The sequence below is a fragment of the Falco rusticolus genome, chromosome W, assembly GCF_015220075.1.
Source record: "Falco rusticolus isolate bFalRus1 chromosome W, bFalRus1.pri, whole genome shotgun sequence".
NCBI classification, from domain to species: Eukaryota; Metazoa; Chordata; class Aves; order Falconiformes; family Falconidae; genus Falco; species Falco rusticolus.
Window position 1 is genome coordinate 21,649,482 of NC_051209.1, and position 17,592 is coordinate 21,667,073.

At 40.5% G+C, this 17,592-nt stretch overlaps 1 protein-coding gene across 7 annotated transcripts in view; it reads left to right on the plus strand.

Moving 5' to 3' along the window:
• LOC119140661 (tyrosine-protein kinase Fer-like) overlaps positions 1–17,592 on the plus strand; it is a 218,753-nt gene that overhangs the window by 110,717 nt on the left and 90,444 nt on the right. For 6 of the 7 annotated variants that reach the window (XM_037372176.1, XM_037372177.1, XM_037372178.1 and 3 more), the window contains one exon: positions 13,915–14,118. In XM_037372176.1, the coding sequence (XP_037228073.1) occupies positions 13,915–14,118 (204 nt within the window). The remainder of the gene's footprint in view (positions 1–13,914; positions 14,119–17,592) is intronic. The other variant, XM_037372182.1, reaches the window with a different exon arrangement.

Consider the following 17,592-nt stretch of genomic DNA (forward strand, 5'->3'; position numbering starts at 1 on the left):
TACAGAAAATATGTTGGAGTAGGAAGAATTTTTCATAAAAAATAATACAATTTCAATAATATACAAAACATGACCATTGTTTCATCAGAAAAAAATAAATGGATTTCTACCTCAGTTATGATTAACCAATGGCATATGACCAAAATTAAAGGTAACGTTAGGTAGGAGACAATAAGCATCGGATACCTTGTGGAATTTTCATGGCTTTCTTCTAAAGAAATGAATATTTGTTTAAACAAATTTAAAAGAAGGGGAAAGGTTGATGTTAGTGTTATAAAAAATACCTTAATTAGCAATGTCTAAAATGTTCCCTGTTTTTTCTGTGTAATAAAGATGTTTTTATTCTGGGATGTGAACATGATAATCTAATCAGTGATTCAGACTTGACCCAATTTGAATATAATCAGGTGTTATTATCCAGTGGCTGCCTCTTTTGTAAGCTATAAAATGAGTTCCATGGTCATAGTGGATAATATCCATTTTATAAGAGCTGTTGTTATTGTCAGACGTGGGGGTTTTAACCTTTTTTTTATGAAGGCTATGAACTAGCTTGTTGAAATTGAACTCTTTTTTTATCCTTAGACGTGTTTCTTTTGGAGTAGAAATGTGTTTCTGTGGGAATAGGTTTATTAATTTGAATCCCATAACATTTCTTGATCATGTAGCAAAGGTCAGTCAAATGTAGTGTCTTTGAACAATAAATGTTCAAATATGTAAGGGTATGTGGAAGGAGAATATGTGCTCCTTTAAGGGTATCTGGTCAAAGGAGTCATAAGCAAAAACAGAGACAAACCTGAGGGACAAATGATAAGGGAGGGTTATAAGAACAAACCTGGCCAGTCACACTAATTGGTTAGGATATGTGGAGTGTGAGAGTGTTCATTTCTTCAGCTGGTAGGATAAGGAAAGGGAGGGAGACAAACACAGAGAGACATAAAACCTGATCAATTAGCATTAACAAAGACAATAACCAGAAACAAAACTGGTCAGTCACACTGAGGGGCTATCAAGAAACTGTAGGCAAATAGGGATTTTGGATGCAAACCTGAGAGTCCAGGATGTTTGAGAGGGGTAGGTGGAACTATGCCAACTGATGAGGCAGTATCCAGGGGAAGGGGAAATAGGGATGAACAAAGAAGAGTGTAGACAGAAAAGACTATCAAAGGGGCTGGTCACAGGCAGAACGGGGCCAGTCAGTATGCTTGAGCCCTGCACCTGATCACTGCGGTCTATCCTATCTTCTTATATCTTATTAAATATTTTCTTAACTATCACTCTCTGTCTTGTGTGTGTGCGCTGCAAGGACTAAGCTACTCATGAGACCTGTGTGCTGTATGAGTGGATTTGGTGCCCACTGCTGCAGTCAGGGGTGTTGTGGGGGTAGGCTCCCCTGGCCTGTGGTGTCAGCTACTAGAGAAAGTGATGGTCCTAGTATCAGTAGTTGTAGGGGCCATAGCTCTCAATCCAGGTAGGGTCCTACAGACCTTGTGCCTGGAATGCCTGCTACTGAGGGAACTGGTGTGAATGGATGTGGTGTCAGCTACAGGAGTGAGTGTGTGTGTGTGTGGGTCTCTTGCCTCCAGCCACTGGGGTGGGAAAACCAGCTACTGGAAGGGACTAGCATGAGTGAGGCAAGTGAGGGGCTCAGTGTCAGCAGCTGGAGAGCTGGAGCAGGACTGTGTGTCACAGCCCCTTGGTGCTGGCTGCTGGCAGGAGGGCATTTCCAAGTGTCTCTAAACCTGGGGAGTAGGGGAGTGTGCGTGTGGAGTTTGCTAGCAAACTTTTACTTGCTGGCTAGTCCAGCTTGGAGGCCCTGGGTCTGGGCAGGGATATTGGGTGGGCAAGGATCTGTGCTGATATACTCAGGGGAACTTATGAGTGTAGAGCGCCTGTGGGAAGAGTGTGTGAGTGCATGTCTGCTAACAAGCATTGAACTGGACTAGCTGGCAAGTAGGAGACCTGTGAAGCAGGTAAGAGTGCCTGGAATCCAGGCGTGGTAGTGGACAAAGGGGGCCATACCAGTACTCAAGGGATCACAGTGAATGTGTGTGCACATGTGAATATAGAGAGTATATCATATGTGTACCTGTCACAGCACTCTTCAAACTAGCCAGCTACAACAAGATCTTTTACCATCACATATCAACTTACTCTTCACAACAGTCCCTCTGCTGCCTTCTCCTAATCTCTCTTCATCCAGGGCACACTCACTCTCTCTACTTCTTCCTCAGCTGCTCTCTCTTCATTGGCTCTCAACCACTTAACAGAACCAGCCACAGCTGCACCTTATCTACATCAGCCAACCCACCACCCCTGAAGCCAGCCCACAGCTGTATATTATCAATGTTAATTAACCCAGCTTCATTCCTCTACATGTACCTTCACTAATGACCTCCTATCTCTACCAGCTGAAGAGGTGGAAGGGGACTTGGCTGCCTATACTTATGTTAGTCCTACATGTAGGTGTGGTTGAAGGTAGCATCTTGTCTGTGGCAGTCTGTGTAACTGGCTGTGTCAATGTCATGTGTGTGCAGGGTGTGTGTGTGGGGGTGGTACACATGCTACTTGTCAATGTTGTGGGGGGGTGTGTGTACACGTGCTACTTCTAATATCCCTTAACAAAATAAATAACCTTTTGTCACCCAACACTAAGGGGACAGACAGGTTCTATTTGAGATCCTTGGCAGAATGATGATGACACTATTACCAGGGGTCAAGGGCAGGTACCTGTCACACCTTTTATAACATTTTGAAACATTATTTTTGTTTCAGGAGTTTCTGAAAGAGAATAGATTTGTGTCATTTAACTTCAACAATGGTAGACATCTCCAGTCTGAGAAGTATTTAACTGTTGATGAAATTGAAAAATAGGACTGCCATCTTGGCTGAACAATATTCTGATCTTTTAGTCTTTCATTATGTTAATAAATTAATTATGCTGGAGTACATCCCTTTTCTATCTTAAAAAATCTGTGTACTTTTTGTTCAAACTGTTATTCTTTCTTACACTGTCCCACTTCTCTGAATCTGTAATAGAGCATACTTATTCTTTCTAGTGATGGGTCTATTGGTTATAGTGTTGGTCTCAGATCTCATGTCTAAAGATATCCCTGATAAAATAGACACCCAGGGCTTTAGATCCCAATGTCAGTGTCTGAGACTATGAGTCTCTTTCAGACTCTTATATATATTCTTGTTTTCCATCAGGACCATGGACTAAATTAGCCCTTTTGAGATATAATTTAGAAAGAAAGCTAGGAACCCCCAGACTTAAAGGCATTTTTTATACAGAATTACAGAATTGTTGAAGTTGGAAGGAGAGACCTCTTGAGATCATCTAGTCCAACCCCTCTGCTCAGTAAGGGTCATCTAGAGCAGGTTGCCGAGGACCATGTCCAGTCGGATCTTGAATATCTCCATAGATAGAGCTTCTGCAACTTCTCTGGCAACCTGTTCCAGTATTTAATCACCCTCACAGTAAAAAGTGTTTTCTTGTGTTCAGATGGAATTTCATGTGTTTTAATTTGTGCTCATTGACTCTTCTGTCAGTGGGCACTACTGAGAAGAGCTCTTCTTCATTCCCCCCATCAGGTATTTATACAGAGTGATAAGACACACACACCCCCCCCCCCTCACCCTGAGCTTTCTCTTCTCTAGGATAAACTGTTGCAGCTCTCAGCCACTTCTCATATGAAAGTTGCTCCAATTCCTTAATCATATTTGTGGCCCTTCACTGGACTTTCTCCGGTATGTCCATGTCTCTCTTGTACTTGGGAGCCCAGAACTAGACACGGGACTCCAGGTGTGGCCTTGACAGTGCTGGATAGAGAGGAAGGATCACCTCTCTCAACCTGCTGGTAATGCTCTTCCTAATCCAGGCCAGGAGGCTGTTGGCCTTGTTTGCTGCAAGGGTGCATTACTGGCTCATGGTCAGCTTGGTGTGCACCAGGACCCTCTTCTTAGGGGGAAGGCCCTTCTCTGCAGAGCTGCTTTCCAGTCAGTCAGCCCGCAGCCTGTACTCGTGCCTGGGGTTATTCCTCCCCATGTGCAGGACTTTGCACTTCCCCTTGTTGAACTGCATGAGATTCTTCTCTGTCCATTTCTCCAGCCTGTTGAGGTCCCTCTGAATGGCATCACTACAATCTTGTGTATCAGTTACTCCTCCCAGCTTTGCATTGTTTACAAACTTGCTAAGGGTGCGCTCTGTCCCAGCCTACAGGTTACTAATGAAGAGGTTAAACAGTATTGGCCTCAGTATCAATCCCTGGGGTACACCACTAGTGACTTGCCTCCAACTGCACTTTGTGCCACTGATGACAATCCTCCAAAGTCCTGTGTAGGCTTCCGTTCTGGGGTCTACTTGTTCCTCCTGAGAGTTTGAAGTTCTTCCTAGTGTTATTTTTTGTTAGATAAGCCATCTTAACCTGAATGACTCTTCAGGGAAACCGTAAATGTGCAGGTAGCCTCTAGTCTGCCCAGAGTTACATTGTGTTACATTTTTCTCTTGCATGCATCAGTGGGATGTTTCTGTTCTCTTTCACAATTCTATATGGCAGAAATATCATATCATCCTTGATGATATGAAGAAGAAAAACCTTGTTTCATCTGGGTAGATCAGTAGCTGAGGTTCATTCAGGTTTCATTTGTATCTGTTTGATAGGCCTTTATGAGGATTTAGTTTTCATTCTGTTATCTAAAATGCAGTTCAACAGGCTTTTCTGGGACATGTTCAGATATGTGTTCATGATGCAATATGGAGTCTATTATTTTATTCAGAGATTTATCACTCTAAAAGTAAGAATTTGTATGAGCTCTGGCATTAATTATTTTGAATGACACAGAGCCTAAATAGGGGCTTCTCAGTCTATCCATAACAAATAAATCTGAAGTAGTCATTGAAAAAAATGGTTTTCTAAGTGTTTTCTTAAACAATGTAAGGTTGTTTAAAATTAATATGTGAAGTTATAGGTTAAAACTCATTATCTTCCATTTATAACCAATGAAAATAGCATCTCAGAATCTTTGTGCCTTCAGAACCTGTATGTAAGTTCATAAGCACAATATGCCCAAGGGCTGAGATAACAACACATCTGACCAGAGCATATTAAAACAATTTTTTCATAAACATTTATTATATTAGTTTAATAGTTGCTGGTCACAATGTTGATTTGTTTCCTCTCAGAGTTGCTGCGTGTGATCTCAAGGTTGCATCATGTAATACCTTACTTGCTGTATGTGTTCCTTGTTGTGTTGTTTATCATCCTTGGGGCCTGGGCTAAGGTTATTGTTTTGTACTTTGTAATACTGGCTTGTGATATGATAGAATTGCTGGTTGTGAAACTAATCTGGTGTGTGTACTCAGCATTGCCATTACCTTTGTACTTCGGGGGCCATCTACTGGGAACTATTAATAATTACAACTTTTGCCTTTTCTCCTCAGAGACCCAACCTATGGGGGAGACATCTTCCCACAACTAATTCCCTCCCCCCCTCCCTTCCTCCCCCTCCCTTCCTCCCCCCCTTTCCCCCCTTTCCTTCCTTTCCTCTCTCCCGGAGTCTCTTGGTAACTGGGAAGTTCTTATGTGGTGTGTCCGCCCATAGGTGAGTTTTCTGGCCCAGTCCTGGAGCTTGCCCGCTTTTATACTCAGCAAAATCAGAAACAGCTTACATATCTAGTGTATGTAAGCTTTTAAATTTGTGCCAAGCGCAGGCGTGCACTGTCTCATGATCCATAAGGTCCACACGTGCCAGGGATGTTGGCCAGATGTCCAGGTGTGGTGGAGTTACTGTCATGACACAGCTGCACACAACATTTACTGTCCAGATGGTCCTGCTCACATTCTGCCTGTTCAGGGGGCCCAGAACAAGCACCATCTGTCAGATTCATTAAATGCAATTTATATTTGTCCTTGAGCTCCTTGAGGTCACTGTCCAAGTTAAACAATTCCTAATTAAATACATGATCAAAGACTCTTTCATAAGCAGTAATCAATCATTATTTAATAAACTTCCACCACATTCGGTCCTTTGGTTACTGCTTATGAAAAGCATACGATAAAGGTATCATCATAGGATCTTGAGTTAGCTTACAAATTTTATACCATGAATGACAATTCCACCATTAACAACATAATAAAAATCACAATTACAGGATGAAGTAAAGCATTTAACACTTTAGTCATGGAAGGTGAATATCCAGTAAATATATCCCACCAATGATGGGCAGTTTCACGCTCTATTTGACACCCAAAATCGACTAGCTGGTGCCCCACTATCACAGTCTGTATTTGACTGTCAATCAAGGTTTTATTTCTTGTTTCCTCCAAATGTTTCCTCATGTGTTCCATGTCCTTCAAAATTTGCTTTAAAGGTTCCAAAGAGATATTCATTACTTTGGTTTAAGATATCAGGATGCCAGTACAAAGTTACTTGCTGTTCTCTATCCGGGATAAAAGTGAGGTTTCTCCCTTTCCAATATAAATGAGTCACATTTACTAAACATCCTGAAAAGGGGCTGGTCAAATTATAAATCTGAGTTGTGTTTTGATTAGAGGTCACTACACAAACATGTTGTGGCCCTATTTCAATAAACATAGAAAAGGTAGATGGTAGTATTGTCCATCGGCATAAATTTACTGAGTGTTCTAAAAGACAAGGCTCATATAATTGAGAGTTTTGACTGCATACTACTCCGTCCGTAGTACAAGAACACAAGTTCAAATTGTGTGTTTAATTTCTAGCATCTAGATACGTACCCTCAAAATGGGGTAGCCAGTATTCAGGAATAAAGGGAGACTTTTCCTCAAAAATAATGGGTAAAACTACAAACTTACACATTAATTCAGAGGGACAGCTTATATTAAAGTGTGTTATTTTCCCTGCACAATAATAGTCAGTGCATTGTACTGTTTCAGGTGACAACAGAATCCAACGTGTTGTGGGAATCCATGGTTTCAATACGGTCCACCAAATTAATTCATTGTTACTTTTTAAATCATTCTGGGTCTTATTTTGCTTCATGATTATATAAAACATTTGCAAAGTACATTCAGCCCAATTTACAAACTGACTCATGTTCTGGTTTATCTGCAATCTGCTGGCTTGTGACAAATCAAACAATTATAAGAATTCAGTATCATATTTTAATGTGAACTTTTGAGGTTGGAACACAGTAGGCATCCATTGCGCTTGTAAGCTGATCAGTTGGGATATATCCTGTCCTCCTGTCTTTAACTTATTTTGTAATGATTCCGTAACTATACAATTTACAAATCCTATACCAGCACCTGTGCTACCTAATAGTGTCCCACCAAGCTCTCTTCTTCTGACATAATGGTAAATGCAGGAAAGAGATATGTTGGGTTAAAGGGGATGGAGTAATTTGGCAGAAAATAAACCCCCTTGCCTTCTAACTGTCCTCACCGAGGTGGGAGGTTAGGTGCGGCTAGGTTTAAATTCTAAGTGATGTCCAATTTACCACTATCAGTCCAGTCACATTTAATATGTATATTAAACTACCACAGGTCTGGATACGCTAATAGCAGTCTGCACTGCCAGTCCAGTCGTACTCATGAACTAGCACGGCCACGCTCTAGGGTTTGGTCGTGTTCAATGAGAAACTGCGACGACCAGCTACTTAACAGTGCAGTTTTATTTGTGCAACAGATATACAGGTTCTTCGGATTGCCAGTGATAGTGACTGTCTGCAAAAGGCACATGCAAATTAAATGTTATAAAGTATAAAACGTGGGGAAAAGTTACAAACAATACAGCCTGGCTACAAATATTAAAGAGTAACTCTCTAGAGATATTTCTATATTTCTAAGTCTCCTGAAGGAAGCGCTTAGTTTAAGTCTCACCCAAGGCGTCCCAAGGGGGGGAGAAGAAACGCTCAGCCCATCGGCCGATCCCAGGAGTCAGTCTTGGTAGTGTCTTCCCCTTAACTTGTTCTCGGTGGTGTCTTCACCACTTGTCCCCTCATTCATTCACTTTTTATACTTCTCTTTACTCTCAGGTGGAGCTTGAGTAACTCTAGTCACTTTATTATGATTGGTGTAAAGTTCTCTCACTTTCATTTAAAGATACAGATCATTTTAAATTTACTACGCATGCTCCCCGAGTGGGGGATTCATCCTCTTTGGGGGGGCCATTTGAGTAGGTGGTCGCAATCTCCCACTACCACAATTATTTTACCCTAAAAAGCTTTCTGTAATACTACGCTTCTATTAGGACCCGATTTATCTCTAATTCCCCCCTCAAGGTGATTTTCCCACAGAGATATTAAAATGAATAACATTCTTCTGATGCTTTTGTGCAACTGAAACACAGGTGGCTGGTACTCTATTTAGTTGGTTGGCATTAACCAACTAAATCAATCATTATTTAATAAACTTCCACCACAGAAGGACAACCAGGTTTACTGGACTGTGTGGATCAGATAACCTGGCATGTCAGACCTACAAGAGTATGAAGCTCTAGTAGACACCAGTGCACATTGTACCCTAATGCCATCAAGCTATACAGGGACAGAATCCATTTGTATTTCTGGAGTGGCAGGGGGATCCCAACAGCTAACTATTGGAGGCTGAAATAAGCCTGACTGGGAATGAGTAGTAAAGTGCCCTGTTGTGACTGGCCTAAAGGTTCCATGCATCCTTGGCATAGATTATTTCAGGAGATGGTATTTTAAGGGCCCAAAAGGTGGGCTTTCATTATTGCTGACTTGGAGATAGAGGAAACTGAGCAGCTTTCTTCCTTGCCTGGTCTGTCAGAAGACCCTTCTGTTATGGGGTTGCTGAAGGTCAGAGAACAACAGGTGCCCATTACTACCACAACAGTGCATCAGTGGCAATATTGCACCAATCAAGACTCCCTGATTCCCATCCATAAGCTGATTCAGTAACTGGAGAGACAAGGAGTGATGAGCAGGACCCACTCACCCTTTAATAGCCCCCTATGGCCAGTAAGAAATTCTAATGGGGAGTGAAGACTAACAGTAGATTATTGTGGCCTGAACGAAGTCATGCCGCCAGTGAATGCTGCCATACCAGACATGCTGGTTCTCCAATACAAACTGGAGTCAAAGGCAGCCAAGTGGTGTGCTATGATTGACATTGCCAATGTGTGTTTCTCAATTCCTTTGGCATCAGAATGCAGGCCACAGTTTGCTTTCACTTGGAGGAGCATCCAGTACACCTGGAATCAACTACCCCAGGGGTGGAAACACAGCCCTACCATCTGCCATGGACTGACCCAGGATGCAACGAGAAAGGGTGAAGCTCCAGAACACCTGCAATATATTGACGATATCATCATGTGGGGCAATAAAGCAGAAGTTTTTGAGAAAGAGAAGAAAATAGTCCAAATCCTTCTGAAAGCCAGTTTTGCCATAAAATAAAGTAAGGTAAATTGACCTGCACAGGAGATCCAGTTTCTGGGAATAAAATGGTAAGATGGACATTGTCAGATTACAATGTATATGATCAACAAAATAACAGCAATGTCTCCACCAACTAGTAAGAAAGAAACACAGGCTTTCCTAGGCATTGTGGGTTTCTGGAGAATGCACATTCCAAATTACAGTCTGATTGTAAGCCCTCTCTATGAAGTGACCTGGAAGAAGAATGATTTCAAATGGGGCCCTGAGCAATGACAAGCCTTTGAACAAATTAAAGGGGAGATAGTTCAAGAAGTAGCACTTGGGCCAGTCCGGACAGGGCAAGATGTAAAAAATGTGCTCTACACCACAGCTGAGGAGAATGGCCCTACCTGGAGCCTCTGGCAGAAAGCACCAGGGGAAACTTCAGGTCAATTCTTGGGCTTTTGGAGTCAGGGATACAGAGGATCGGAGGCCCACTATACTCCAACTGAAAAAGAGATACTGGCAGCTTATGAAGGGGTTTGAGCTGCTTCAGAAGTGATTGGTACTGAAGCACAGCTCCTCCAGGCACCCCAACTGCCAGTGCTGGGCTGGATGTTCAAAGGGAGGGTCTCCTCTAATGATGCCACATGGAGTAAGTGGGTCATGCTGATCACACGAGCTCAAATAGGAAATCCCAATCATCCAGGTAACTTGGAAATTATTATGGATTGTCCAGAAGGTAAAGATTTTGGGATGTCATCAGAGGAGGAGGTGACATGTGCTGAAGAGGCCCCACTGTATAATAAATTACCAGAAGATGAGAAGCAATATGCCTTGCTTACTGATGGGTCCTGCCATATTGTAGGAAAGCATTGGAGGTGGAAGGGGTCTGTATGGAGCCCCCTATGACAAGTTGCAGAAACTGCTGAAGGAGAAGGTGAATCAAGTCAGTTTGCAGAGGTGAAAGCTGTCCAGCTGGCATTTGTTGTGAATGGAGTCATGCACTTCACTCATAAGAGAGCAACATACTTTACTGATATAAAACTGTGAGTTAGCAAAGTTCAGTGGTAAATGTGACTGTTTTAACAAGATTCAATGGCAAGGTACCCTTGATTATTTACTGCACAGAGGACAGGGTCAGACAAACTATCAGGGAGACCCTCCTGTTGAGTCATGAGGTTCAGGAAAGACCTCCTTGCTTTCTAAACTCCTTCTCAGATAAGAGTCTAGGTGCCAGTGAATCCAATCCAAGTCCCAGAATTGGTCAGTGGTTTATGTCTAAAGATTATATGTGCACAATCAATCTTTTATATCACTTAGCTAAGATTTCAAAGTTTAGCATTCTGTTAATCACTTATCAAGGATCTGTTGCGGCAAAGAATCTCTCAACCTCAAGAAGTAACTTTGAGAGGTGTCCCTACTCAAGGGGAGATCCTGGCGTGCACCCCGCTGCCATGTAGGAGAGCTCAATGGGCCCTGGGCTGTCCACTATTTATAAAGTAAAGATTTATAGTCATATTTACATACCAGCAAGTAGTCTGGGTCACCATTCCAGACAGCTCTTGGCTACCATGTTACAATCCATCCCCCAAATTCCAGAGTAAGCTGGATGCAGCCATCACAACCCTCACTGGTGGTTATGGCTTAAGCTGGGAAGGAAGCAGGGGAGGGGGAGCACACAGCCACAACATTGCTGAACAAGAAAAATGGCCAATACTTTACCTCTATACTGACTCATGGATGGTGTCAAATGCCCTGTGAGGGTGGTTGCAGCAATGGAAGTAGAGCAACTGGCAGCGCAGAGGTAAACCCATCGGGGCTGCTGCATTGTGGCAAGATATTGCTGCCTGGGTGGAGAACCTGGTTGTGAAGGTATGTCATGTAGATGCTCAGGTACCCAAGATTCGGGCTACTGAAGAGCATCAAAACAACCAACAGGTGGATCAGGCTGCTAAGATTGAAGTGGCTTGGGCAGCTCTGGATTGGCAACAGAAGTGTGAATTATTTATAGTGCAATGGGCCCATGACACCTCAGACCATCAAGGAAGAGATGGGCTTGTGATCAAGGGGTGGACTTGACCATGGACATTATTGCACAGGTCATCCACAAATGTGAAACATGCGCTGCAATTAAGCAAGCCAAGTGGTTAAAGACTCTGTGGTATGGAGGACAATGGCTGAAATATAAATACAGGGAGGCTTGGCAGATTGACTGTATCGCTCCCATAGACCCACCAAGGCAAGCTCCATGTGCTTGCAATGGTGGAACTGACCTTTGGTGGCTGTAGACATATCCTGTGCCCCATGCCACAGCCCAAAACACTATCCTGGGCCTTGAAAGACAGGTCTTATGGCAACACGGTACCCCAGAAAGAATTGAGTCAGACAAGACTCATTTTGGAAACCTCATGGCCAAAGAGCACAGCATTGAGTGGGTATATCACATTCCCTATCATGCACCCGCCTCTGGGAAAATTGAACGATGTAAGGGACTATTAAAGACTACGCTTAGAGCAATGGGTGGTGGGACCTTCAAACACTGGGATGCACATTTAGCAAAACGCACCTGGTTAGTCAGCACTAGAGGATTTGCCAGTTGAGCTTTCCCTGCCTAATCAAAACTTTTATGTACTGTAGAAGGGGATAACGTTGTGCACGTTAAAAATATGCTTGGGAAAAGAATCTGTTATTCCTGCCTCAGGCAAAGGCAAACCCATTTGTGGGATTGCTTTTGCTCAAGTACCTGGGTGCACTTGGTGGGTAATGAGGGAGGATGGGGAAGTTCGATGTGTGCCTCAAGGGGATTTGATTTATGTGAGAATAGCCAATGAAATAAATTGTATGATGTTAATTGCTATCCAACACTATAAGCCCATCACTGCACTAGGCGCCTCTTGGCACCCATCTCAGCCGCTCCGGATTTTGGGATCTGAACCCAGCTCCCTTTTGATTGCCACATTAATGAAGAATGAACTTTGATGAGACTAGACCAGCGCAGTGGTGGTGGAATCAGAACTGGCTTCAACTTCCAACAGTCCAACACCACGCCCCATCTTTCCTGCCCTGAAAGACTGTTATGACAGATGGAGCCCAATGTCATGGACTAAATGAACTCAAAGGTCTTTTATAGGGATGGCCCATAGACTAAGGGAATGATATCTCTCTATGTGTATATATATGTATCAAAGGACTGGAAAGGTGATGGTGGTTAACTGGGATGTATTGGAAAGTGTGACCTGGGCATGACATAAATAGTATGGAATAACATTGCTAACTGGGAAGGTCCCAGAAGACAGGAGGTTAGCCAATGTGTCACCCATCTACAAGAAGGGCAGGAAGGAGGATCCAGGAAACTACAGGCCTGTCAGACTGACCTCAGTGCCGGGGAATGTTATGGAGCAGATCATCCTGAGTGTGATCACACAGCACGTGCAGGACAACTGGGGGATTAGGCCCAGCCAGCAGTCCGGTTAAAGATCTTTTCCAACCTAAATGATTCTATATTTCTATGAATAAGGGGTGGATAGTGTCCTGGTTTCAGCTGGGATAGAGTTAATTTTCTTCCTAGTGGCTGGCGGTGCTGTGTTTTGGATTTAGTATGAGAATAATGTTGATAACACGCTAATGTTTTTAGTTTTTGCTAAGTAGTGCCGACTCTAAATCAAGGACTTCTCAAGTTTCCCATGCTCTGCCAGTGAGCAAGTGCACAAGGAGCTGGGAGGGAGCAGAGCCAGGACAGCTGACCTGAACTAGCCAAAGGGATATTCCATTCCATAGAACATCATGCTCAGTATATAAACTGAGCAGAGTTGGCTGAGATCCACCAATCGCTGCTGGGGGACTGGCTGGACATCATTCAGTGGGTGGTGAGCAATTGTATTGTGCATTGCTTGTTTTTTCCCCTTGGGTTTTATTCTTCTCTCTCCCTCTCCTCTTCATTACAATTATTATTATTATTGTTGTTGTTATTATTATTTTACTTTATTTCAATTATTAAACTGTTCTTATCTTAACCCACAAGATTTACCTTTTATCCAGTTTTCCTCCCTATCCCACCAGATGGAGGGGAGGGAGTGAGTGAGTGAGCAGCTGCATGGTACTTTTAGTTGCTGGCTGGAGTTAAACCACAACATCTGTTATGGTGTAAATACTGGGAAGAAAATGGCTCTTAGTATTATTATTTGATTTGGAATAGGATTTTTAAATTTGATGCAAATTATTTAGCCAATACAAATACTTTTGACACCTCAATTTCTTACTTTATGTTCTTATATCACAGAAATTTGTCTCTGGATAAAGACATGCTTAATTTGGTACTGTTGTTAATAGCATGTCAGAATATGTGAGAAAGGCTGATAGCTTCGTCAGTATTTTTTTAATAGAATAAAAGGTGGTCAGTATGCCTTTAGTGTAAAATAATTTTGTTTGTTAATAGCAATATGCAATTTAGATACAGAAATAGAAATTATTGTTGTTCATCATGCTTTTCATGGAAAACTAATCTCTAAAAATGTACTGTTACTTTAACATTTTTCTTTGACTTTTTTTCCAAGTTCTTTGATGTAATATCAACTACTGTGAAACCATTGGCAGAGCAAGACTGGTACCATGGTGCAATTCCAAGAATAGAAGCCCAGGAGCTGTTAAAACAGCAAGGAGACTTCTTGGTGCGAGAGAGCCACGGGAAACCTGGTGAATATGTCCTTTCTGTGTTTTCAGATGGACAACGGAGACACTTTATCATACAATATGCTGATGTACGTCTCTGATACAGTACTAAATATTCAATGTTAGGAAGTTAATTATTTCAGATAAACAATTTAGAATCTACATCATTTACTGTGAGATATACCTTTAGCTTTTATATGAAAATTTGAAAACTGTTGGAAATATTTCCATCAGTGCTCAAATTGGAGGAAAAGGTAATTTTGTGGAATAAAAGAAAAATATGAAGTATGAGGCTATTCTACATATTTTATCCTATGTTGAAAAACCCAAGATATTTCTGTATATGTTTTGAAATCCAGAACTTATTACTACTCATTTATGCATGTACATTTATTTATTTTTAAACCTATTTTCACAGTTGGTGCTTATTAGGCTACTTTTAGTTCAGATTGTAAAGATTCCATTGAATCTTCCTGAAAAATGGAAACGTTCACTTAGGAGAAAATATTCTATTCTGTTTTGTTTATAGCTGGGAATAGAAATCCATGCTGCTTTTGAAATATATGTTTTATTTTTAGACTTATGGATGTTGTTTTGTTCAGCAGAACACACATTTGTGAATATTACATAGCATGTATGCTTCTGAGTAAAGACCAAAATTGATCCCGTTGTTTCTCTAGCTTATGAAAAACTGGTCATTTTAAACTACATTAATATTTATTCACTTTTACACAATGTATTACTTTTAATTTTTATTACATTTCTTGTTTTTATTTATATATGTATTTTTATTTGGACCTTTCAGAATTTCAAACTCATTGAAAATAAGATAGTACTCATAACATTACTAGAAATGCTTCTAGCTCTTTACTCTGTGAATATAGGTGTAATATACCAGCAAATCAATCTCAATTTTGATTTAGTAATACTGAAAAAATATACTTCAGTCTGATGCAATAAAATCTGCCAAACTTCAGTCAAACTATACAGACAAATGCACAGATTCGGTAGTATAACTGTGTTTACACTATGTTTCCCAGTCTAAATCCGCAGCTGATGCAGCATACCTGGGGAAGTCAGTATTGTGTTGCTGGTTTATTTTTTTTTAATGAGGGGTAGTGGTATTGTTCAAACTTCATAGAAGTTGGAATGTTTTTGTAGGATCAATGTGGACACTGATCTGTCTGGGTGTTCTCTTAATTTTCACCCATAACTTTCCTTTTAGGATTTAACAATTGGCAAAAAGTCAGTGAATAACAGTGATAAAACTACCTATACCTAGATACACGCAGTCTTATAAGATCCTTGGAGCTCTTATCCTTACTCAGCAGAATTAAATGCACATTATGTGCTTAGCGTGGCTGAAATAATTTTGTGTAAATCATTGTATGTGTCATACACCAGTGGGGCTTCAAACAATGTAGACTGGGACTGGGCTTTAAAGCAAATTAAAATAGAAATATTTTTTAATAAGTATTACTTTGAGGCTACCTTTATCTGTAATCTGACACTTTTTAATATCCACTTTTCCAAGAAAAATTTACAGAATTGTAAATAAATTCCCATAATTTCACTATTTTCTTTTAGGTATTATATTAGAAATGTAAGATTGATAGTTTACTATTGCACAATCCAAACATTATCAGGTCACTAGAACTCTCTGCTTGTACATTTAGTAGTAGCACCTTATGTTCATCTGCTCTTGGGATTAATTTGTGGGTGATTTTCTTGACAATTATGGAAGCTAAAACTTTTTTTTCATAAAGAAATGCAAGACTCCTTATGCACTCTTATGGGTCGAATCATCTGCTTTTACTGTGAAAAAAAGCTTGCTTTTTTTATTGTAAAGCTTATTAACCCTGAAAAGCATTTAATAAGTGATGAGATTGTTATGGCCATATGACAAGAGTGACTGAATTCATGAACATCTTGGTAGGGAAGTCTGCTGAGAGTAAAGTGTAATAATTTTTTTTCACTTTGGTATAAATAGTGTTGAATCGTCTCTCTGTGACTGGTCAAATCACATTCTTACATCACTGACAGGTTTGGTCTCCATTGGCCTTAAATTTTCTTCTGAATCAAAGACTGCAGAGCAGAAGTATATAACATATACCCATTTTAACAGTTCTTTAATTACATAAGTATTCTTTCTAGTTTTGCAAATATTTTTAAGCACTAATCCAAATAAAAGTATTTGCATGATAAATCAGCTCATCCTTCAGTTTTAAGCATCAAAATTCACCACTGTCGCTAAGGGCTACTCTGTTTTTCACTGTTCCTCTTTGAGGCTATGCTATTTTCAAACTGTTGTTTGTTAGTGATTTTAATCAGGATCTCATGTAAATACACAGAATAAAATAATGTTGTCTGCCCTGAGGGTAAATAAGCTTAAATGGCAGCAGATGAGCGCGAGGCTGGATCTGGTATGAGGAAATGTTATGCAGGTCTGGTTATTGTGCTAGGCAGACATCTCAGGACACCCTAACCGTGCTAAAGTTTTTTTGATCATCAAACAGAAATCTGAAGGAGGTTGTTTGAAAGGAACGGAGACTAGTGTTACTGGGCAAGCAAAGCTGAGTCAGTATTAATTAGTGAATGACATTAGGGGAATAAACCACAAGTATTTTAGACTGTGAAACCATGTTTACAATAGAGAACCAGTAATAAGATAAAAATAAGTGACGTGACCAAACTCTCCTTAATAATAGTGATAAAACATTACAGGAAATGTATGTGTTTATTCCTAATGAACAGAAACTTCGTATAATGCATTCTGCAAAGAATTTAACTGTAGGTGTTAGAAAAAAAATATCTGCATGGCAGTGGTAGAGGTTTTCATTGCCCAGTTTTGTAAATTAACCTGAATCACCATCTATGCTTTATTTTAATTGTGGTCTTTGTTTATTGTTGCCAATTCTGCTGGCTGGCTTACAGGAGTTCCTCTTTTGTGGGAAGAGTCTTCTAACTGTAGATATTTAGACCTTATATAGACACAGTAGTTTATTCTGCTTCCCAATCACTTAGCCTTAATGTAGAATTTAAGATGATTAAATAAATACTAATTTACCTTTTTTTCCTCCCCTCAAGTGTAATGGCAGGGATAACCAATGAAGATAACCTTTTTTTTCCTTAGTATCTGAAAGTACCTTATAGCATTCTTTGCTAAGAAAATTTTACATGCTTCTAAGAAAATATTGAGATTCCACAGTATTGTTGGCATTATGTTGAATTATGTATCTAAAATTATATAAACTGAGAAAAAGGGTAGAAGGGGAAAAAAAAGGAATTTTGTCTTGCTCAACTTCTTTATAAATTACATGCATGACCTGCCTTTGTAGACTGTACTCCTGTAGACTGCTTTGGTATATACTTCTTATTAAAGACCAATCATGGGTGCATACTCTGTGCTAGGGATTTGTTAATTTTATCAAATGTTCTAAGTGCAGTAATATCTGGGTGAGATAGTGTTACTTATCTCTTGTTTATTAGATTGACAGATTTATATTTTTTTTTATGTTTGGGGCCTTTTTATTATTATTTTTAGAGTTTTATTTACTCTGGAA